This window comes from Antrostomus carolinensis, unplaced genomic scaffold (genome assembly GCF_000700745.2).
Source record: "Antrostomus carolinensis isolate BGI_N321 unplaced genomic scaffold, ASM70074v2 scaffold7782, whole genome shotgun sequence".
In the NCBI taxonomy this organism is placed as follows: Eukaryota; Metazoa; Chordata; class Aves; order Caprimulgiformes; family Caprimulgidae; genus Antrostomus; species Antrostomus carolinensis.
The window spans coordinates 202,450-226,478 of record NW_010301700.1 but is presented as its reverse complement, the minus strand read 5'-3'; the positions used below and the strand labels follow the sequence as shown (position 1 = coordinate 226,478).

Here is a 24,029-nt window from a genome sequence, read left to right as displayed (position 1 = left end):
TTATTACGATAGGTCTTAATTTAAAAAGCTTTAACTTCTTTTTCCAAGATAAATAATTTAGCTTTTTTGTCCTTGTATATAATAAATTCTATTTTATAATTAAGTTTAACTTATCATTGATTTTCCTGCCCTAAGAAGTGGAATAACATAACTTCTTTATAAAGGAAAAATTGATCTACTCCAGAATTAGGTTACTTTGAGAATATCAGTAAATAAAAAAAAAAATCTAATTATAGTTTCCTAAAGAGGTAACTTAGAAGAAATGTAGAACTGAAATAATTTGGAACTACAATGCAAAGAACTCAAAAACTTATTAAAGATCTTTAAATACTAAGTTAACTGTCTTGTTTCTTTCTTCACTAATCAAGTGCTTGAGGAAAGCATTTTGAATCTGCAATTGCTATTAAGTACACCAATTTAAAGGCCTAGTAAAAATTACCATAATATAATCACAGCACCTTTGTAGGTTATTCCAAAATCCTGTAGGTGCTGTTTTCAGTGCTGTTTCCCCTCTTCACTCCCCTTAGAAAATGCTCTGGTGGCAAAACTAAACAAAATCAATCCACATTTAGAGATTATTTAAAATGGAGACTTTTACAGAAACAGAATCACAATACACCATAGTTTAGTGCAGCTTTATTATGAGGTAATCTAGGTAATTATATGCATGTAAGCCTGACACCAGGCCTGGATAGAATAAAGAGCTAATATGGTACTTTATTAATAAAGGAAGGATCTGTAATTAATGCAAATCAACAGGGATTTATGGTAACTAGCCTCTATCAAAATAACCTGCTATTTTTATGAGATTACCAATTTAGTGGAACAACACAATAGTGATTGCGCAGCTTCCCCAGCTTTATGTGTGGCATTTGATGTAGCACTGACATTTTGACTGAGAAAATAAATCAATCAAACTGATCTTGCACTGTTCTAACTGATACGTTTCAAAATGCAACTTCCCACAGTGAATCGTCAAATGTCTGTACTTCAAGGTGGTCTCGCAATGATCTTTTCCTAGCCCTATGCTGTTCAAAACATTTGTTAATGAACTGGAAAAAAGCATAAAGTAATTACTCATAAATTTGCAGATGGCACAAAATCTAGATAATAAGAAGTAAAAGTCTCTGACAAAGCCACGTGAACAGCTCACTCAGCTGAGATCAAATACATAATACAGATTTTAAAATAGCCAAAAATGAAGTCACACCTTAAGAAGTAAGGGCCACACAGGCAATGGGAAGGACTCTGTCCAGGGAGACAGTAATTTGAAATGACCGAGTTTTTTGGTGGATGATTAGCCAAGTTGTAAACCTCACAATGGCATTATGGTTTAATTGTCTAATGAAACTGCTAGACTTCGACATAAGTAAGCAGACTATATCATCTCTGTAGCTGACACTGATGGCATCACTGCTATGACTATACCTTGTTCTGATGCATGAAATTTATGGAAAAATATTGAAAATTGGTAAGAATGCAGCAGATAACTGAGCAAATTATTAAGGACTGGAAAACAAGGTTTTATTACTTGCCTCAGAACATTCAAGGAAAGGCTAAAGTATAGATGAACTTTTGCCTGTGGAAACCAACATGAAGAAACAGGGCTCTTGATAATAAAGAAGAGTAGATGGAAGCAAACTAGACAAGCTGAAACTAGACAGAAAATTTGTACTAGAAATAGAGCACATTTTAAACAGGCAAAGTAATTAACTAACTGCATAAATCAAGGGATCATTTTTGTTTATTTGTTTAATTCACAACTGGCTTTTTCAAGGCAAGGATATATGTTTTCCTGAATTGTATGTTCCCATTCAAAAATCTATTACTTTAGCTAAGGATCATAAACTTGTGTTACACAGGAGATGAGGTGAAATGACCAGAATGCTCCTTCTGCTTTTATACCTATGGATCACTTATCTCCCACCCATGCATGCCAGTTAAGTCATCTGAAGTTTCTGTGCTGCAAAGGATTCCCTTAGTGTGTCTTTCAGGCTTCATATTTTGTATTTCAGCAGTTCTGGATTCCCAAATAGTTCCACAGGACCAGAGAGGACCTTGAAATGCTAGCACACATACCAGGTCACCCTAACAAATTATGCTTTGGAACACAACTGTTCATCGTGGAAATAAAGGTGGGGTGTGGAATGAAACAACACAGACTTGAAATATATGGAAAGAAGGTAAAACAAGTGCTAACACATCTACGAAAGTTTTTGGAGGATCAAAGCCAATGTATGATAAAAATTGATTGTATAGTTCACATAATTTAAAAATAGAGTACTTGAGAGCAATTGTGTATCATTACAGATGTGATATGAGAATGATACAAATGCTATTGTGATTATTAGAAGGCTGGCAAACAGATGACATTTAACAACAGCATGAGATTTGTATAACTATACTGCAAGGTGTTGATTGCCTCAGTCACACATGTGGATTCTTAAGTTTTCCTAACAAAATTAGGGTCAATTAACTGACTTGACTAATTTATTAAAACAGAGCCATTTTAATCTTTAGTTTGGTGAATGAATAGGTTTCTGAAGGGAAGAGAGTTTAAATCAGAAAATTCTCTGAAATTGTTTGCCCATTTTTTAGTTCTTGTATCACAAAATAGGAAAGATAAGAGTAAAACCACAATGATGGGTCTGCTTTACTTGTTACTTAACTTGCACTTATGCTTTATTCCTCTTACTTGCACTAGTCTTACATGCCACTCCTCTTAGCATAAGAGAGTATAACATTCCTAAATAGTAAAAGCAATGGCCTCAGAGTCTCTAGTAAATGAAAAATACTCTGAAACTTGTCTTGTATGAAATTTGAATAATTCTTTTCTCAAGTTTGGATAAAGAAGCTGACATAATCTTACTTCATAGGTTGTGTTACAAAAATTTTTATCCTGTATTTTAATTAGCATTTCTGTTCCATCAAACTGTGATTTTTTTATTTATTTTTTTTAAAGCATGTGATATATGGCTTAATCTCTAATGCATAAGGCAAACAAACACGGACATCAATGAAATACAAGAAATATAAATTCAAGAGATTTCTTGGTATTAAGACACATCTCAATTTTTAAAATTAATCATAAACATACCGCAGTGAAAATATTCTAATGGCTCCAAGGACAGGCAAACATGGTTCTTTCACAAATAACCGACCACATCATTGTAAAAAGAGAACAATTAATAAATAATGTAGCAATGTATTAGTGCCTTCCTATAATGAGATGACAGTTCTTTAGTTTACTATATTCACATTTTGATAACATCATTAAATTTACTACTTTACTCTTGGTACTGTAACTGCTACAGAATTTACTTCAGTTCTCATCTGAAACTGAGGTCTAGGCTGATCAAAGCAAGACAAGATGAAAAAATGAAGCATGTTTCCTCCAACACTGAGGTGTAAGAATAGCAGCTTTGGATGCTTGAAAGCAAAAGCATTGGGTAAGCTGCATGTTTAAAAGCATCCAAGCTTGATTCTCTTGATTTCCTATTCTAGCCTATTCCAGATGATCACAGACTCCCTGTGGAACAGTGACTATGAAAAGATCACATAATACTGCTGCCCTCAGTGCTCAACCTAATAACAGCAAACATGCTGAAGAAGGACAAATATTTATGACACATCTTAAAAAATTTCAATATAATAAAATTGAAAGATTCAAATCACACAGGAGGAACTTGGAAAAATAACAAAAGTTACATAACAAAAAAACATTACATGCTTCCTACTGTAAACTCTGTCTCAAACACACACACTGGAACAGTGATGCTACTGTATAGCAGAATGTGACCATTTGTAACTACACACAAGGACCATGTACAAACCCATTAAAAAAAACCAAACAACAGATAGATAAGTGACCAAACTGGAAAAGTCTTTGCTCTGGACACAGGAGAGTGATATAGGGCTTGAATAGAAGGGTATACTGCTATTTAAGGTCCTGTTACTTCTTGTAGAAACACTTTGCTGAAATCTAACCATGTTTTGGAGACTGCAGAAGATATAAAACTGCTATTTAGTTATCATGATGATGGACAGTTGATACAGTCTTCATTAGGATTGAGAATCATAGAATGGTTTGGGTTGGAAGGGACCTTAAAGACCATCTAGTTCCAACCCCCCTGCCATCAGCAGGGACACCTTCCACTAGACCAGGTTGCTCAAAGCCTCATCCAGCCTGGTCTTGAACACTTCCAGGGAGGGGGCAGCCACAACTTCCTTGGGCAACCTGTTCCAGTGTCTCGCCACCCTCACAGGAAAGAATTTCTTCCTAATATCTAATCTAAACCCACCCTCTTCCAGTTTAAAGCCATTTCCCCTTGTTCTATCACTACCTACCCTTGTAAAAATTCCCTCCACAGCCTTCTCCATAGCCTTCCCCTTCAGGTATTGGAAGGCCGCTATAAGATCTCCCCGGAGACTTCTCTTCTCCAGGCTGAACAGCCCCAATTCTCTGAGCCTGTCCTCATAGGAGAGCTGCCCCAGCCCTCAGATCATCCTTGTGGCTCTCCTCTGGACTCACTCCAGTAGATCCATGTTCTTATGTTGGGGACCCCAAAAACTGAACACAGTACTCCAGGTTAGAAGTTCAAGACCACAGTAGTGAGACATATCACACTGGGATATAAGTACATTTATATATCCATTGAAATAATTTTCATGTTTCCTTATTCACAATGGCTTAAACTATATCTCACCTATAACCCTGTTTAACCCTTCCATTATTGTTTCTGAGATTTCTGCAGTCTACAGCAACTCTTTCTGCACATTAAGCAAGAATCTCAAGAACACATACAGAACATTAATACTTTTTCCACAGGTTTCTAAAGTTCAAAACAATTTGCCCTATATTTTGCCTTGGAGACACAACAATGTCTTTTAGAAACTGATGCACTTTCACTTGAGTGTGGGACTGATGTGGAGCCCATTCCTATGAAATCACAACTTCAGTGGTTTACAGCGGTGCTACAGCTCTGTCCCTGCCTACATATGAAAAGAGCCATATTATTTCTGTGGCTCTTGATGACTTTTGAATAGCAGGAGCTCATGAAGAGAAAGAAAATATAATAACATTTTTATACACAGAAGATGAAAAAAACAGAAATTCACTTAATTGGATGATAAACAGGAAGTGTTCTGTGTGTATTTTGGAGAACTGCAGAAGTTTAATAAGAACACTTATTCAGTAATATTTTATTTAAATAAGAAAAGGTATTTACTGACTGAATAAAGAGCTTAGTATCAAATGTATTCTGATTGCTTGTAAGGACAAATCTGAATCCATGAAAATCATATCAGAAAAACCTTTTCCCCTCCTTCCAAAAAGGAATAAATATCAGACCCTCAACAGCACAGCCTCTAAAGTTTCTGTTCATATCTACATGTTTGTTCCACTACATGCTACAGCTGTATTTATTCAGCAGAAAGCATATGTTCCAATTATTAACATTACACTGAAAACAAAACCCAAACCCAAGATAACTCCAATAGCAATCAAGCTTGCAACTGGTTGAGAAATGGCTCGCTTCTGTCCATTTCCCTGAGTCACTGGAACTGATTATTTATAATACTCTGAGAAAACCAGCACTTTAATTTTAACTCTGTGGTATGGTACAGTCTAATTAACATAAATTCTACATCACCAATACTATATTTTGCAAAGCTTTTTTTTCTTTTGATCTTCTTGGAAAAATTACTGTGATCTCATTATCACAATTCAGCAGTTGATTTGAAGAAAGAAATTGTACAAAACAGTCTTAAGATTATTTGAAAGTCCTACAAATATTAAAGAAATACTGGAAAACTTTGAATTATTACTTCAAATATACCACTGGCTCATCTTTTACTAAACAGGAGAACCGGGTTCATAAAGAGAATAAGTTCATTTCTGTCTTTTTAAAGAAAAAGAGTAGGAGCTTATTCATGAGACTTCTTTCTTTAAACTTGGCAGTAATCTGTTCTTCAGTTATACAGCCATTTGGGAATGTTTCTAGTCTAAGAATACACTGGCTGACAAAAATGAAGAGCTAACCATTTCCTCCTTTAATGAATCCTATTCTTTCAAAAAGAAAGAAAAGAATAAGAGTCCAATAATGAAATGTGAAACCAATACTTCAGTTCTTCATCATTTTGTGACACTGAAACTAGAAGTACATTCCTGTAAGAGGGAAAAATGGCTCTTCATACATAGGACAAAGTTTCATCTCCCTCTGTCTACAAGAAGCTTACTGACAACATTCATGCACAACACAAGAAGGACCTCAGAGGTACAGGTGAGATTTCTTCTTTGTATAAATAGCAGTTCATAAATCACTTACTAATTAACCTCAACTCTCACTTATCAGTAAGGTCTTCATACACTTTTATGGGTCTGTGAAATTTGAACTCTGGTGCTGCTCTTCATTGAGCAAAGTAACCTTTGGCTATCTAGCTAAGTGACAAAAGTCAGATCAAGCTATTGAAGTTGTAACTAAATTACATTGTGTGAGAGAAGTATGTGGAATTTCAGAGAACCACAACTGTCTCCATAGCCTTTGGGTTGCCCTTTTTAAAGGATACAGAGAAACATAAGAAAAAGAACTCTGAAAGAAAAGCAAACAAATATATCTGAAAACCCAAAGCCTGGAGCATTCAATCGTTTCTGCAGAATAAGCATCCACCTGCACAACTACATACAGTGCTTCTGGCTGAAAGTATTTTAACTACCAAAATACAAGGTTCCACCTGATGTAGTGAATGCTCCTGGTTTGCAAAACAGCTTGAAAGACTCCAGTTTGATCCTCATTTAAAATGTGTCAGTGTAAATCAGCTAAACTGAACTTTTTATTTTTTTAAATAACATTCTTGAAGTTTATTATAAAAGTGATCTGAGTGTTCCACAATTGCGATAACATAAGCGTCCACATCAACTTCATCCCTTGGGAGCTGTAAAAGTTCGGTGAATGTATTATTTCTGATAGACTAATCAATGTGCAAAAAACCCCAAAACAAACAAAAAACCCCCACTGAGCTCTGCTTTGCACACTCTACGTATTTTGTTCACTATTTCTCAAAACACTAGACTACTCATTTGGCTTAATAAAGTAGCCTCATATTAGATCTCCGAATCAAACACTGCTTATTACCTTGCCAAAATCCACACACTCTGTTCAGCCCCTTCACCTGTGCTTGGAAGCTTTTGTATTTCTGGACAGAGCACACTTCTCAAGAGCCTGTTACTCCAGGCTAAGCGATAACAGTGTGACCATGAAAAACTGTGGGAAAGTCCCCCTGGCAGAACAGGGGACTGATATCCAGCATCCCAGTTTCTCAGTCAGCAATCATATTTTGAGACGATAAAATTGCGACATTTACCTTTTAAAATTATTTCTCTTGCATTTCTTTTGCTCATAATGATAGACTATAACAATAAAGCATCACAAAATTCTTAGTTTTTTGCTCCAAGTTCAAAAGAAGTTGTAATCACAAATAAAGCACACAGAGCAGATCATACGAAAATTTAAATTCAGTTTAGTTTACATTGAGCAAATCCACAAAAATTCATGATATATCTCATACTCGTGAGCACATTGGAACACATATCAAATCAGAGAGCATTGATCATTATAACATTCCTTATAACTTCTCACAATCATTTATAAATTTTATTTAACTAAATTGAAATTTGATTTCCATTGCTTTCTAATGTTGTCAATTATTCTATCTTCATATTTGCAACCCAAAGAATTAAAGCCTGTGATTTCTAGCAAGAGACTAATTTTATATCAAAATACATACAAATTAGTATTTAAAGAAAAAATACATTGCCTCTTGAAGGTATGTTGCAAATTGGTGTTTATGTGAATTCGTCAAGTTATTTTTTTCTCTTTTCTGGGAACATACAATACATTCATGAAAGTCACACAGGCACAAAGTTTGTCACTGATTTTAAAAGCCAAAAAACTTTGCTGAAGATCTTCTGTCTGTTTGAAAAGTAGAAAGGGGATGGGGCCTGGCGGAGTGGGGAAACAAGCCACATTTTACATGTAATAAAAAGAAAGTTCAGCCAATTCTTGTGCCCATTTCCAGAGCAAAGAGCAAACTAGTTCCTAACTTCTGCAGGCAGTTAATTCTGCCTCCTGATAATAGTCCAGAGATTATGTTGAAAAAGAGATGCAAGTGGTCTAGCCCAGCTGAGTTAGCTGCTGTCTTCCTTTGCTTTGCTTTGCTTTTGCGGTGGGGTTTAACCATCTGGCTGCAGATCACCTCAGGAACCAGCAAAAGGTTTTATTCCTGTAGTACATACAGGATTTGGGAATAAATGGATGACATCAAGGCACTATGAATTCAAGTGGGAAAAATTCTGAGAACAGGCACAGTACAGATAGACTGTTTTAACAGAATAGGAAAGAGTTTGTGACAAATCCCTGGAGGCACATCAGTAGGATCTCTATTGTTTCCAACTCTGGGTAAGACACAAACCAAAAAGCTCAGTGGTGTAAGCCTTTGGACTGGAAGATTTCCCAGGAAGCTAAGATTTATTTTCGCAGTGATTGAGGCTGGAAAAAACAAACCACCCAACCCAAAACACAAGAAGGATGCAATTCAAAGATCTGGTGCAGGGCTACCTACTGGATAGGTAGATAAGTGAATGACTGATTTTTTTTTTTTATTGTTATTATTTAGTTTTTCTTGCCTATATCAATATTGCTGGCAATTCTTGTTCATAATCATAAAGAGGAGGATTGTCCTTGTATCCCAGTCTGTTTAGCCTCTAACATAATTGGAGAAAGTGATTTGTAGCTGGTAGAAAGGGAAAATGATTTGGATTAGGAATAAAGGAACAGACCATTTCTCCAATAACAGCCTCATGCCTGTAGCTCAGGCGGTCTGAAGCTGCATTTGCAACATGTCTACCTAAAATAGGATATCTCCTGATTTTTGTTCATTGATGCCTTACTGAAAGATAACATTGATCCTTGGCTCCGCTAAGTATGGAACTTCCCAGAAGCATTGTAACAGCAACTGGAGTCATGGGATTTAGCTGACTGGGTATTGGTTCTTTGCCACAGTGTTAGCCATTTAAAATTTTAGTTGTGGCCAGTGTTTGGTTTTTTTTCCACAAACCCATGTGAAAAAAAATGTTGCTCCATTTTCTGCTTAGGAAAAAAAAAAATAAAAAAAAAGAGATGGAATGGTTTGTAGCTCAGGAGTCAGAGTTGCCAGAAGTTGCATTATTTCAGCATCTTTTTCACTGACCAGCTGAATAACAACAGCAGTAACTTGGTAGCTGCAGGTCAGTCAGTGTGCTCTAGGGGTCCCAACAGGTGACAAGACTGAGAATCTTGATGACATGCTTGTGTATATAGGGGCTGAAGCTGGATTCCTGACAAGGAGACCCCTCTCTTTGTCAAAAGTAAGCCTTATCTCCTTCATTTTCCCCATGTCTTTTTTACAAAAATAAGAGAAAATAAGAAGGACTTCTCTCCAATGACAGTAGTGGCACAGTGACAACAGGTAGCAACCCTCTTACAACTAGAGTAGCTCCTGAAGTGTAACAACAGGCACACTACAGCCAATCTGCTCCGGGGCAAAGTGGTGCTTTCTTTTACACGCCCAACAGAGCACAGTACTGCTGAGAGAATAGCACATGAACATCTTACACTTGTCATTTTGTAGAGAATGGTTGAGCCAATACTACAAGAAGCACACTGAGAAACAGAATCTCAAAAGCTGTGAGACCTCAGTTTCCGTTGGCTGTACATGGAGACGGCCATAACTCCCATGCTGTTAAAACAACCATTTGGTGTCTAAAGTTAGATAAAATATTTCCTGACACCATCTGTGGTTAAGCAGGAGACACCTATGGAACTTCACGGATGTGCCACTTGACAAATATCTTGCTAGAGAAGACAAAGAAAAGAACTACACAGCAGCAGGTGAGTATCTCTCAAAAAAGGCACTTATGTTGTCCCAATTTGCAAGTCTTTGATGAACGGAATCCTTTCATATGCACAAAGTTTTGTGTTTGTCTTTAAAAGCTGTGTCCAAAAGGAACACCTGAAATTAAGCTTTTTCCAGAGAAGGAAGTACCTCTAAGACTTCTTTAGTATTAAATGCCATTGAACAATATCTAACACATGAAAACATATAAGTATACGTAAATAAAGTTTTGAAAAATCTTATTTTTTAAGAATTTGTCTATGCCACTTCTTACGCAGGCTTGAGTCAGGCTCATTGATGTTACTTTGAGGAACACTTATGACAACAATGATGAGCACGTGAGAGAACAGATTGTAAACTATCAACAGTGTGAAGAATATGCCTCTGTGGACAGAGCCTGAAAATCTGATATGAAAGATACGATATGCAAGATAACACAGAAATGTGAAGCTTTCAGGGCACTGATATATCTAAAACAATTATAAGTATTGACATAATCATTACATTCTGCATTTAACATTACATTATGCATACTTGAATATCTAAGAGTTTTACTTCAGTGAAAGAAATAATATAAAATTATTTCCTCCTTCATTCCAAGCAGCCACTGATCAAGCTCCTCCTGTTTGCTAATCAACACAGATACATTATCTGATGTTGAACAGTTCTTTTTAAGGGTACCATACGTGTCAATTTACCTTAATTTCTGAAATTCTAACATGGTTAGAATTGCTACAAGCAGTTAGCCTTACAAGGGCCACAGTACTTGGAGAAACATGACAAAATCTTACCGCTACATTTCCATTGCACCTTTGGGACTGGCAAACACCTCTTATTCTGTTGGGAACCAGTACATCATCCCAGCAAGACGGACCCTTCAAAAGAAAACCAAAGCATATAAAGGTTTTAATATAATTCGTAAATAAACATCAAAAATTTGGGTTTTGTTGCCTCTCCTCCTACTCTCATTTCTTTCAGATTTTAGCTAGACAGTTTTATCACGTTTACGCTGAAAAATTCCAATCAGATTATACATCACCATTCAGCAGTAAAGCTCAGTCACTGACAGGACATACAGCCTCTCCATCCTGAGGTCAGCAGTGTGAACAGCAGTCAAACAATAGTTTTCTCAGCCTAAGACTGGGACTGACTTAAATTATGACTAAAAAGCTACAAAGATGCATCTTCTGGTTCAACACACTTTACACCTTTGCCGGCAGCTGACTAAAGGGAAAAAAGGAAAAAAACCTAAGAGTTGGAAGTAGAATACACAGTTAGGAAGACTGATGTGTAACACAAAGATTAGGTTAAGTAGCTTTTCTGTGTTTTGTCATTTAAGTATTAAATGGCTTTACTGAAATCTGTTTCTGTTTTCACGGGCTGCTAGTGTGAATTTTAATGTTTGCTGTAAACAAATTGAACAACTTCGTAGAATCATAGATTGGTCTGTGTTGGAAGGGACCTTAAAGATCATCTAGTTCCAACCCCCCTGCCATAAACAGGGACACCTTCCACCAGATGAGGTTGCTCAAAGCCTCATCTAACTTGGCTTTGAACATTTCCAGGGAGGGGGCATCCACAACTTCTCTAGGCAACCTGTTCCAGTGTCTGACCACCCTCACAGGAAAGAATTTCTTCCTAATATCTAATCTAAACCTACCCTCTTTCAGCTTAAAGCCATTACCCCTTGTTCTATCTCTACCTGCCCTTGTAAAAAGTCCCTCCACAGCCTTCGTGTAGGCCCCTTCAGGTTCTGGAAAGTTGCTGCAAGATAAAGCCTATGCCTAATTATAATATAATTAAAATATGAAGTGAGGCATGTTAGTACATTCCTTGACATTTACATTAGCTTAAAGATTTGACAGTCCTTGTTAACAAAAAAAACCAAACAAAACACAACAGAAAAAATAAACCAAAACAAACCTAAAAAGAAACTTGGAAAGAAAATTCACAGAAAATCCTTTGCAAACTTTGCTATGACTTTATTTAATATTAACAGTTTATTCACGAGTATACTATAAAAGGCAGAGTAAATTTAAAAATTACAAACCAGCATTATTAATATTTCACAACTGCAAAATAGTGTGGTTAACAGGATGATCCGAAGAAGAATATTTTTATATATGGCATATATAGGAATATTTAGACAAATATTTTGCAGCACAAAAATTTTAAATTATGTTAGTGCAAGTCTTCTCTTTTAATATTCATCTTACACCACTTAATATTTAATTTGTGAACAATAAAAAATTATTCTGAGAAATAGATACGAAGCTTACAGATATACAGAGGTAAACAACTAAGAAAGTATAAATAACTAAAATATTTTCAGTTTTGTCATAACTCAGTGTTTGGGATAGCATCACTAAGCAGGAGTAACAGGAAAACTTTACCCAGAAGAGAAATCATGGCAGTCAAGTTTTAATGGCATTAGTGAAATTAGTGCCTACTTAAATCACAGTTGGATTACAGAGTAATCCAGTACCACACCTAGACCCATCTTAATTTTACTTCTTTATGGGGCACTTCAACATAGTGCAGACACATCTGAGATAGTTTTAAATTAGCTAACTTAGTAGTAGGAACTTAGCTATGAATGGTTGATCCAGTCTATCTGAAAATTTGAGTTAGTCTGCAGTGAGCTCTGCTCTCTACTGTCACAGCTGAAGTGCTGACATTTGAGATAGGTGAAAAAGAGCTTGAACATGTGTAAGTTGCACTGCAGTCAGACACAGGGGTAGCTACCAGTAGATTCCACTCTTTGGGAGAAAACAGCTGCAGCATATTGTAAGTGTAGTTAGTACAAAGTAATAATATTTCTCTTCAAATTGTTAAAAAAAATTCCCACCTTGAATTTATTATTTAAAACATTTTTTAAAAGTTTGCCATCAATTATTCCAGTGAATTTTGACCTCTTGGAAAGCTTTAGCATTCTTGAGATTTTGCAGGAAGAACAGCAGAGCCTCCTTCAGGTGTTGTATAAAGAACTACCTTCTTTTAATTGTTTTCAGCTCAGTGGTTGAAAGTTTCTTTTGATGCTCCCCCATTTATTTATTTTTCCCCATGTCACCAAAGATTGTGCAGATCTCTAGCACACCTCCCACAGTAGTTTACTTTCCAGGAAGAAAGGTAATCTACCTTGCCATTCCTGAGATGGATGCTGTTTTTTAAACTTTGATCAACTTTTTACTCTCTTGGTAGCTGTTCCAATTCTACTCTGTCTTTTTAGAATATGAGAAAGAACACACAGTATACAAAACCTACTTATGTGCTGGACTACTGAATGGGAAGATGGTGTCTTGGAATTTGTTCTTTATTTCTTTCCTAAATAATTATTAAAATGTTACCTACTTTGCTGATGGTTACTAAGCACTGAGGCAGCATATCGGTGGGATTATCTCTCACAGCTCCTAGATCTCATTCCTGAATGCAGGAGTTATCTCAATCCATCATGTATATATCGCTGATGGTTACTAAGCACTGAGGCAGCATATTGGTGGGATTATCTCTCACAGCTCCTAGATATCATTCCTGAATGCAAGAGTTATCTCAATCCATCATGTATATATAAAATATGGGTTTATTTTCTCAGTGTACATCACTTAGTATTAACACACATTGAACTTTATCTGCCATTTCACAAGCAGAATTCCACAGAAGGACTTCCAATAGGTACTCTCCAGGTCCCTCCATACTGAATCTGATCCTCTTCAAGTGTTTCTTTTATACAGCGATAATCTAGTGGACTTGTACACGTTCTGCTCCTGTTATACTTCAGTATAACAAAACAGTTTTTCCACTGTTTGCAAGTTATAACTTTTTGCTTGCCTAATTGCATTTTTATATTTAAGGTGCTGGAATTATGTTTTTGTTTCAAGAGGCTTTTTGTTTTTATTTATCTCATTACTCATTTTATTAATTTTTCTGAAAGATGCATCCTTCATTCTAATACCCCCCCCCCCCCCTTTTTTTTTTTCCACCTACACAATTTAGGCATGCTAGCTTCTGTTCAGTCCTCCTTAAGTTTCTGTACATGCAACCTTTGATTCTGGTAAAATTTCCATGTCTCCAAAGATTTAACTCTTTTTAGCTGCCTCTTCTAGCTTCTTCTCAACAAGCACCCTTCCTTTGATGTAGCTTCTCTTTTTCAAAATTCAGCACAATACTTTTGTCTTTCTCAGATTTTGGGAAGTTGCTGAACGTAAGTGTATTACAGCCATTGTTAAAGAACAGGTCTTTGTTAGTAACATTATTAAATAGGTCCTCTGCATTATTCTTTCTTGCAGGTTCTTTGATCAACTTTTCCGTAACACAACCTGACAGCATCTAAAAGTTTACTCGTGGGAATACAGTTTGACACAATACTTACCTAATTTACATGAAAGTAATTTAAATATCCCATTATCATAATTTTTCCTACACTTTCAAGCTTTTGATTTTCCCTAGCATGTTAGACTCACTATCATCATCTGGTCAAGTGGCTGCTAATGCGAGTCTTATATTTTTTTCCCTTTTCATGTCTAGAATTTCACTCCATAAGGATATTGTGTAGCCTACTGATCTGTTAAAAACAAATAAGACTAACAAGGTAACATTCCCTTACCATCTGTCCCTCTTCTTTCATATTCAAATTTGCTAGTATACATTCATTAGAACACTTATTTTTCCAATTTAGAGGAATTCAGTAGGTTTGTATATCTTCGGATAATCCTTATAATTTACATTCAGGAAGAGGATACTAGAAAGAAAGGATGAGAAATAAGGAGCAAGTGTGATTTATAAAATTCAGTGTGGGGAGTGACGGGGACAGAGGGGAACCATTCGTTAAAAAAATTAAAAAAAAAAATCCGAAAACCCCCAAACACACCCAACAAAACCCACCCAAATTCCCAACACAATTACTTTTTTCCTGGTCCTGATAATAACATGAACAGTAAATCTTCATGTTACTTCAGTCTTGCATGATTAATATGAGAATCTCAAAGTTAATCATGCTATGCCACTATACACACAAAAATACTCACAAGATTGCTACACAATAAGATAATTTAAAACTGTCTTGTAGAAGTAGTTCCACAGGTATATGTTATCAACTCTGGTACTAATTATCTTGATTTCATAAGAAGAAAATATTTCAAGATAAACTTTTTAGATGAACTAATCTTTAAACTTCAACAAAGATATTTCAGGAGAAAACTTTGCAAGTATTCAGTAGTTTGCAGGTCTCAGTGTCTAATCACAAAACATCTGAGAAGGCAAGAATGAAAACACACTTAGGACCATTCCTAAGGCTGAGTGAAATTCTAGAAAAATGCGTATTTAAAATGTGTCACTATGTTGATTATGTCACAGTCTTATAGTAGTTGAGAAACAAGGAGCTGATTTGCAAAATATAATCAAGAAAGCATCCTTAAAGAAATCAGAACAGAAACGGATTGATGCAATATTCTCTACTCTTAGAATTCAACTACTACAACTAGCACTGGATCAGATCCAAATATGCTTAATATGGCAATACCTTTTCTTTATTAATAGTAACAACAATAGTATGAATTTTTTAGCCACCTTTTAAGGTCTTATCTATGAGGGAAAGCTAGTGCAAACTTACAGTGCTCTCACTCTCTGCATTAACTTCCTCATGACATTTCTCATACATGAGAATACTTTTCACATGAAGCAGCTCTCTGTTTCAAGTAAGAGTATGTCACCTTCCACTTAAGGCATGCTAAAAGCACATACACAGGGAACTAGTAGCACAATCCTACACTATCAGTGACTACTCAGCTGTTTACTCACACTGTAGCTAATGAAGGAAAAAATAGTAAGTTTTTAAAACCCACTCCATCCAACACTTCTTTACATTAACTCTTATGATGGACATAAAACCCATAAGAGTCTGATGCATTTAACTCTTTTGATAACACTAACCAGACCCAGCTTTAAGTCAACAGCATTTTCTCTTTGCTTCAGCAAGAGTTAGATCAAGTTCTTAAGGGACAAATTAATTCATTAAAAGTCCAAGATGGACTGTCAGAATATCCTGGGTCTGTGCCTGTCTGGCAGTGAGGAGCAGCGGGGGGAAGTACCAAAAAAACCAACCAAAAAAACCCCAACCAAAATCCCAATAAAATTCTATACTTCACTTTCCAAATTTGTAAGAAGGGGAAAACTTTCAATCTCACATCTACACTTAGCATTCTTAGTGGTCATATTTTATTATTAATGATCACATAATACACTTCTAAAAGATTTAGTGTGCCTGAGAATTTTAGTTTTCCGCCTTAAAAAAAAAAAAGCAAAAAAGACATATGTCCTTGAAGAACACTGTGTATTCAAAACGTTAATGTTTCCTTAGCAACAGCATCACTAAGTGTCATTGCCATAATTGCGCCAAAATAAAATTAGGAATTCTAGCAAGATGAACACTTTGAAATGCAATTTTTGTATCGTTCTTTCTTGAGTCTAAGAAAAGCCTGTCAAACTGCAGGCCAGGCAATCACTCGTGCTGTTGTAACACTACACACTGTAGTGTTTGTAATTATTAGTTTGCATTAATCAAGAACACACTGTGAGAAGAACAAAGCCTTCTGATTGCAAGATTAAAGCAACTGCCCCTCTTGCACAGAACCAAATGGCTCACAAAGAAAGTCATGCTTTAAAATGGATGTCTCGGAGAAGACTTTCCTGGGGTATAATTGGGAAAATGAAAGAATAAAGAGAGAAATAGAAAAACATCAGTAATATCATTGAATAAAAAAAGTCACATCAAATGTAGCTGAGTTTTTCCCAAATAACCAGCTATGGAAATTTTTATGCTTTGGGTGTATAGGAGTTGTTCCTTCCCTTCTTGAAGGAGAAGACAGGAAAGAAAATTGTCAAATGGCACATCATAAATTTGAACTGAAGCTCCAGTGCAGCATATGAAGAACAGAAAGGACTGAGGTGTTTTTCAACATATGAGGGAAGTACCGGAAACCTTTGTACATTCCACCAGTTTATGGTACTGATGCACAGTACAGTGAACAGTGCAGTCTACTCTCAGTGTACTTTCAATTGAGTAGCCAAGATCTGATTTTGTATTGTAAAATCTCAACTGATTTTTTTTTTGTCAACAATCACTTAAAAAAACCCCCAAAACCCCTCCAAGAATAGAAATTCTATCTAGAGATCTCAGATGACAAGTTATTCAAAATGCAGTTGCTGACAAAACTGTTGACCTGTGAAGTCAGGGAAAGGTCAGAATCAGAGGTCAGCAATGGAATCCAGTGATTCATCAAAGACTTTGAATCATTTAAAAGGCTGGAAACTACCCATGTATTTAATGCTTTGTATTTTCCCTGCTTTACATTCTCCACCAGTGAACAATAGGCAGCAGAATATCATCTTTGTACCTGCTAATATGTACATGAGAGACATAAATAATGAAAATGTTGAGCAAATGACCTAACCAAGGGACAAGTATTAACACAGAAGGATTTTTAAAACAATGGAAGAAATAATTCCAGGTATTTGAGAGGGGCTTTTAAAAATAATAATAATAAAAAAAAATTAAAAGTCAGCATACAAGCCACTGAAAAAGTGCTAAACCTAATGCAAACTGGGTAAGCGCTTAGAGTCCTCTGCAAAGTGATGTCTATTGACCTGAGAGCATTTGAAGAGCTAACCATTGTATAGTGTCCTATCAGCATGATTTTAGTATCTTAAGGAAGACAAAAAAAAAAACGCTCCTCAAAATGCAAGAGTTGCTTAATAAAAAATTATTTCCCTTTTGCCATTCTAACAGGGTTATCCACACCAAGCTATGACAATTCACTGCTTCGAGTGCCAGTACAGAGGACAACTCTGTCCCCCAGACATAGCAGGCACCAAGATGTATTCTGATGGTAAGCATACATATGCAAACACAGCTTAACGCAGATGATGAATATTACACAAACAGCAACAGATCCTACCTACGGTCACAAACCTAACCCATATTAGCAGAGATGATACAACCTTATGGCTGTTGCTTTCATCTACTCTTCTAAATGCATGTTTGAGCTTGCTTTCATAGTACAAGCACTTCAGACTAGAAAAATAACTTTATAAGGAAACACACATTTTCCTACAACAGCAGAGACATTTTTACTAAATAATCGGAGCTGCTTCCCTCAGCACCACCTGCCTAATGCTTGTCAACTTCTCTAAAATCTAACACCTTCCAAGACTTTTATGCTACCTCCAAAATATTTCAGAGCAAGTGACTAGCATGATGACTACAGATAATCAGATCCTGGAGGCTCATTAATGTCTCAGAACTGATGGGTAAAACTAGAGAAGGATCGGCAGGTCATACACCCTCAAGGTACTGAGCAAAATCCAGAATTTGTGAAAAGGAAGAACTTCACACTTTTTCTCAGCATCCGTAACCCAGAACATGATTTGCTCTTCATGTTCCACTTCTGTCATTAGAATGGCATTGCTGAATGTTGGATTGCTTACCCTGAGCGTGGTATGGATATAACACATTGAAATAAAGGCTTTCATCCTACTTGATTAGTGTAGTAATGGAGATGAAAAATTAAGACTTTTAGATACACCAATTCACATTTTATAAATTCTTAACAGGTTTAATTTAGGAGAGCAATCTGGTCATCTTTTGAAGCACTTACTAAGAAAAATCTAGCTGTTATGTGAGCGATACTCAATTAGACTCAGCCAAAAAGATTCGTATAACACGTTTCAAATAGTAAAGAGATTGGAGACCTCATTTCAGTTCAGAAGATATATCTGAGTCATAACATTCATGTAAAGCTCCATATTTATTTCAGTATTCTTTTTCTTGACAATTATGAATACAACTAGACTATTTTTATTAAACAAAATGCTAGATTTCTCCTTAATATTTAGATTTCATACAGACATTATTATTTTGTTCCTAAGTAAAATTCTATGAACAGCAGTATCCAGTTGAGCACAAAATGCATTTCTCCAAATTCCCAAAGCACAGTCTAACAGCAGCCACCACCAGACAGAAGGTAAATATAAAGTTGATAAAAAGAGATTACTACTGATTTAGCCAGGAAGTGCTTTCTAGCCTCTTACAGCTGTTCCATTTACATTACTTGAAAGTTTATTACATTAGATAATCTACTGGAGGTAGAAACTGACAGATTGGCAACCTTTATGACCAAAATCCTCTGCTTAGCCACAAAGCTTATCACAAAGGCAGAAGTAATTAAAGCTCACCCATAGTTTACAGACCTGCAAAGGCCACTTCTAGCAGTGAGAGAGTAATTTTTGTCCAAAACGTTTTCCTTTTTTTTTTATTAACATTTCTGCCAAGACTGATACCAACTGAACAGGAAGGACACAAGTGATAGGATACATGGATGAAAAAGGTAACCCGTAATTTAATAACACAGTGGAATTTTTCTCTTCTATATCCCACATTTTAATAAATGCTACTGTGAATGACGCCACTCCAGAGTAGCAGAGTGTCTCCTACTACACACTTCACTGCAGTTAAGACTAATTAATTTAACATTGACCAACTTTGACAGAGAATATCCCATACAGCAGGGAGTACACTATTGAAAAGACTACTAAATTAGCCTCAGGGCTAGTTTTAAAGGGGTTTGTGGAATAGGAATGGGATAACTGAAGTTAACTGCTTAGTCTACACAGCACATTAAAGAATCCATCAGAAGAAATCTTTGGTTATCATTGACTTTAGTCACTAGAGCAATCAATAAAGCACATGGATAGCTTTATTCATATGGGAATTAATACCAAAGGAGAGTTAATCACATGTTTTAAGTCTTTGTGAGATTGAACCTACTGGTTTGATTTACAGTGGTATATTAGAGATGAAATGTTCCTTTCAGAGTACCATCCTAATTAGTAAATTGACAGTTTTATGTCAATAGTTATAACTCCTCCAAAATGAAATAGCTGACAATTTGCTGAACTGCTCGCAGTTGTGTAATTAAGACTTCCTGCATGCTAGTTACTTCAAATCAAAGATTTTAACTGAAAATGCAGGTAAGTATAGCAAAATAATTTCCATTGTGTTTTCTTGATAATTACTTTTTCTTTCTTATCACAGGTATCTTTGCTTAATAAAAACAAACACACACAAAAGAAAACCTGTTAATACGATGTTTTTAATAAGTTCTGGACTTTCTTTTATTTCATATTGTATTATAGGACATGAATTTGCAAGAGTAATCCCACTGATCTCAACTAAATTATGAGGGTTTATACAAAGACACCCACGATATAGGTCCCCAGAGTCACCTCTTCATCATTAATATTTTACAGCATGCACTGTGTTGCCAGCACAAATTTTTATGCAATATAAGCAAAAAACTGTTTCAGAACATATTTTCAGACAGTTATTTCAGTGGGCCAAAAAGGGGCCAGAAGAGAATAAGAATTCAAATATAACAACTGCAGCTGAGAAATTGAACTGAAAAAGTCCTGCTGTTGCATGACTGCTTGAGAGGAACGTAGTTAAACATTAGTCTAGAAAGAGAGAGATGTAACTATGAAAGAAGAAATGGATGTAGGGTCTCCTAAAACAAACAACCAAATGCCATTCAAATAATTTATCAGACTAATGATTTCTAATCTATAAATGCAAAATATATTACTCTCTGTCTGGATGGCATTAAATGCTTTTTCAAGATTGAATAAGAAAACAGAACTGCAGAAAAATATCTGCAGTTCTCTAAACATGCCATGTATCTACTCTGTCCATTGAAATCATAGAATTGAAAAGAAGAAAAGATCCACAGTTAGAAAGTGTTAACACCAGCCAAGTCCCTTGAGGTCAGTATATCCAGGAGCAGAATACAAAAATCCCAAAACACCACACCCAAAAAAAACCCCCAAAACCAAACAACAACAAAACAATCAAACAAAACCCCCTAAACAAAACCAACAAAATAACCAACCAAATAAAAACCAAACACCAGAAAAAGAGAGACTCTCTGGCTTCAGTCCCTCTGACTGCTGTGGTGACTTTTCAGGGCTCTTCCAAAGGGACACGGGCAGATCACTGCAGGCCCAGGTAGCTCACAGATGGGAGAAATCAAACCTTCTGAGCCCAACCAAGCTGAACGCACCCCAACAGGAATGAGAACACTCACGGTTGTTTGAGCTTCAACTCTCTACGTTAAAAATATTCATCCATGTTTTAAGGGCCTTTGGCTGAAATCGGAAAGTGCAAAGGCTGTTTTCAAAGTCTACCCAAAACACGGCTTCACATTCCTGTCCTTTCCACCCTCAATCATAGTTACAAACTGTAGCCTGACTAACTGTGAATTAAAACTGAATGTGCACCTCAGCTTTGTGTAAGCTGGCAGCTGTTTGCAATGCACAGATTTTGTCCCGCAGGACTGCCCGGGCTGTGAGGGGCAGCAGCTGGGTCGCCCTCCTGCCCCAGGCACTGCCAGGACCTGGCCCCCAGGAGGCTGCCTCCCGCCGGGGCCGGGCCACTCAGCCCTGCTGAGGCACGTTCAGTGCCCTGACACGCTTCGTACAAGTGAGCAGGGGAAAAAAGTTATTAGTGTGAGGATAAGCTATCACTAAGCACGCAAGGAGTCAACCCCTTTGAGTTGGAGATCTCTGGGGAAGTGTCAGCCATTCAGAGGTGAAGCGTCTTCAGGAACTGATAGCAAATCTTCATGTCTTTCACCCCTTCATAACCAGGTAGTAGTTTTTAAATTCATTTAATATATTCAAAATTCAGCATGAAAACATGCTGGTGATTCTGTAACTTGCAATACATAGGGATTACACTGAAATTTTCTTTCCATATAGAGAATCTTTCACAACAGGGTAGATGGAAGATTATTTTCTGTGTGAAGGTATTTTTGTTCTTTTCCCAGCTACAACTATAATTTTATGTCAAACATGGAACAGTTTAACTTAAAAGTTTTGTCCTATAGAAACATTTAAGTAACTTCATGCATTTTAGGCAGAGAAGATCTGGCCGGTCCTACATTTGAAGGAATGATAACCTATATCTGCATGGCAAATATATGAACTAATGAAGTAGTACACAAAAATACAAAATCTAAAATAAGCCAATATACAAGCCAAGGACTACAATTAGCATTTTGCTAATAACAATTAGAAAACCTTGTAATTCAAATTAACATGAGTTGTAGTTAAACAAAGGTAATAAACCAAAGATTTAAAATGAAAAAAAATATTCCAAGTCTCATGAATATTTTACAGTAATAACTTAATTCAGATGCGATAACTGCATGTCACATCATTCAATTTTAAATATTTTTCTTTGACAAGGATTTCAAAACATCTTTTGTCAGAGAGATGAAGCTAGAGCATTCCCATTACAGACAATAGCTATAAGAGCCATGAGCTCATTGATTCACTTTCATAAGTCACCATTAGACAACACATCCAGAGACAGCAGTCAGATCAACTACTCAAGCTGTGGTGGATCCATATGGAGAAGGTAGTGCCCTTCGCTACATGTTCCTGCCATTCCCTTTCCCTCTCTGTGCTATCTTCGATTGTGCCCTTAGACAAAGGTCTAAAGCAAAAGGGCCACTAGCAAGAGACTAACTTCATAAGATGTTCAAGCAATTTTTTCAGTTACTGCAGTTATATAAACCGTAAAATCAAGATTACATACTATAGTACCTGAAGAAAATAGATTGCTATATAGTCCATTTTTGATTTTACACATAATCAAAAAGTCTGTAAGAAAAAAACACACCAAGAAAAAAACACACCAATTTCAGTAACAATATTCCTATGTTCCAAAAGGAAAGGCAACAGGATATCAGACTTAAAAAAAAAAACCCCAACAACAAAAAACAAACAACCCACAAACACACAAAAACCCCCCCAAAACACTACTAAATAACATCACCATCTTTGCTACGTTTTCCTGAGTGCCTCTTTATTTTAAGTATTCAGAAATGCAGGAAACTTTGCACCAGGTGGATTATTCAGATGAATCTGAGATTCATTTAAGTTTACATTGCAAATATGGTGTTTTTAGGGTTTGGCTTTTTTCTGCCCAAACAAGATTCTGCTAATAAACACAAAAGAAATGAAAAGATGATTCTTTAAGCATTTTACAAAAGCACACAGCTAGCATTAAAAAAATAAGGCTGTGCCAGGTGGGTCAGTGAAAGCTTTATGAGAGATCCCATCCATCACACAGAACCCCTGGCTTCCAGGCAGACATCTGAGCATGTAAAGACCAGTGAGAGCAGCTAATATGTCAGTCCAGGAAGAAATAAAGAAAAAAACAGGAAAAGTTATCAAAACACTAAAAAATAAAAACCAGCAGAAAATAAAGACAAGGGAGCATTCACCCCTGTGCAATGAAACTGCTGTTCTGCTGAGACATCATCTCCCACAGCATCCTTTGCAGCTAAACTGAGGAAGCCTGGTCTGGATGATCGGGTAGTGAGGTGGACTGTGAACTGGTTGAAAGGAAGAAGTCAGAGTTGTGGTCAATGGGGCAGAGTCAAGTTGGAGGCCTGTGTCTAGTGGAGTCCCTCAGGGGTCGGTACTGGGACCAGTACTACTCAATATATTCATCACTGACCTGGATGAGGGAACAGAGTGCACTGTCAGCAAGTTTGCTGATGACACAAAGCAGGGAGGAGTGGCTGACACACCAGAAGGCTGTGCTGCCATCCAGTGAGACCTGGACAGGCTGGAGAGTTGGGTGGGGAGAAATTTAATAAAACACAAAAAGGGCAAGTGTAGAGTCCTGCATCTGGGCAGGAACAACCCCACATACCAGTACAGGTTTGGGACAGACCTGTTGGAGAGCAGCACAGGGGAAATGGACCTGGGGGTCTTGGTGGACAGCAGGATGACCATGAGCCAGCACTGTGCCCTCGTGGCCAGAAAGGCCGACAGTATCCTGGTGTGCATTAGAAAGGGTGTGGTTAGTAGGTTGAGAGAGGCTCTCTTCCCCCTCTACTCTGCCCTAGTGAGGCTGCATCTGGAATATTGTGTCCAGTTCAGAGCCCCACAGTTCAGGAAAGACAGGGAACTGCTTGAGAGAGTCCAGCACAGAGCCACGAAGATGATTAAGGGAGTGGAGCATCTCCCTTATGAGGAAA

The 24,029-nt window shown here is 36.7% G+C and overlaps 1 protein-coding gene across 1 annotated transcript in view; it reads right to left on the bottom strand.

Annotated features, from left to right (window-relative positions):
• LOC104521538 (E3 ubiquitin-protein ligase parkin-like) overlaps window positions 1-24,029 on the bottom strand; it is a gene marked incomplete at its 3' end in the record, with an annotated part of 240,710 nt that overhangs the window by 21,423 nt on the left and 195,258 nt on the right. Inside the window, exon 5 of the mRNA XM_010163564.2 lies at window positions 10,722-10,805. Coding sequence (XP_010161866.2) covers window positions 10,722-10,805 — 84 coding nt within the window. The remainder of the gene's footprint in view (window positions 1-10,721; window positions 10,806-24,029) is intronic.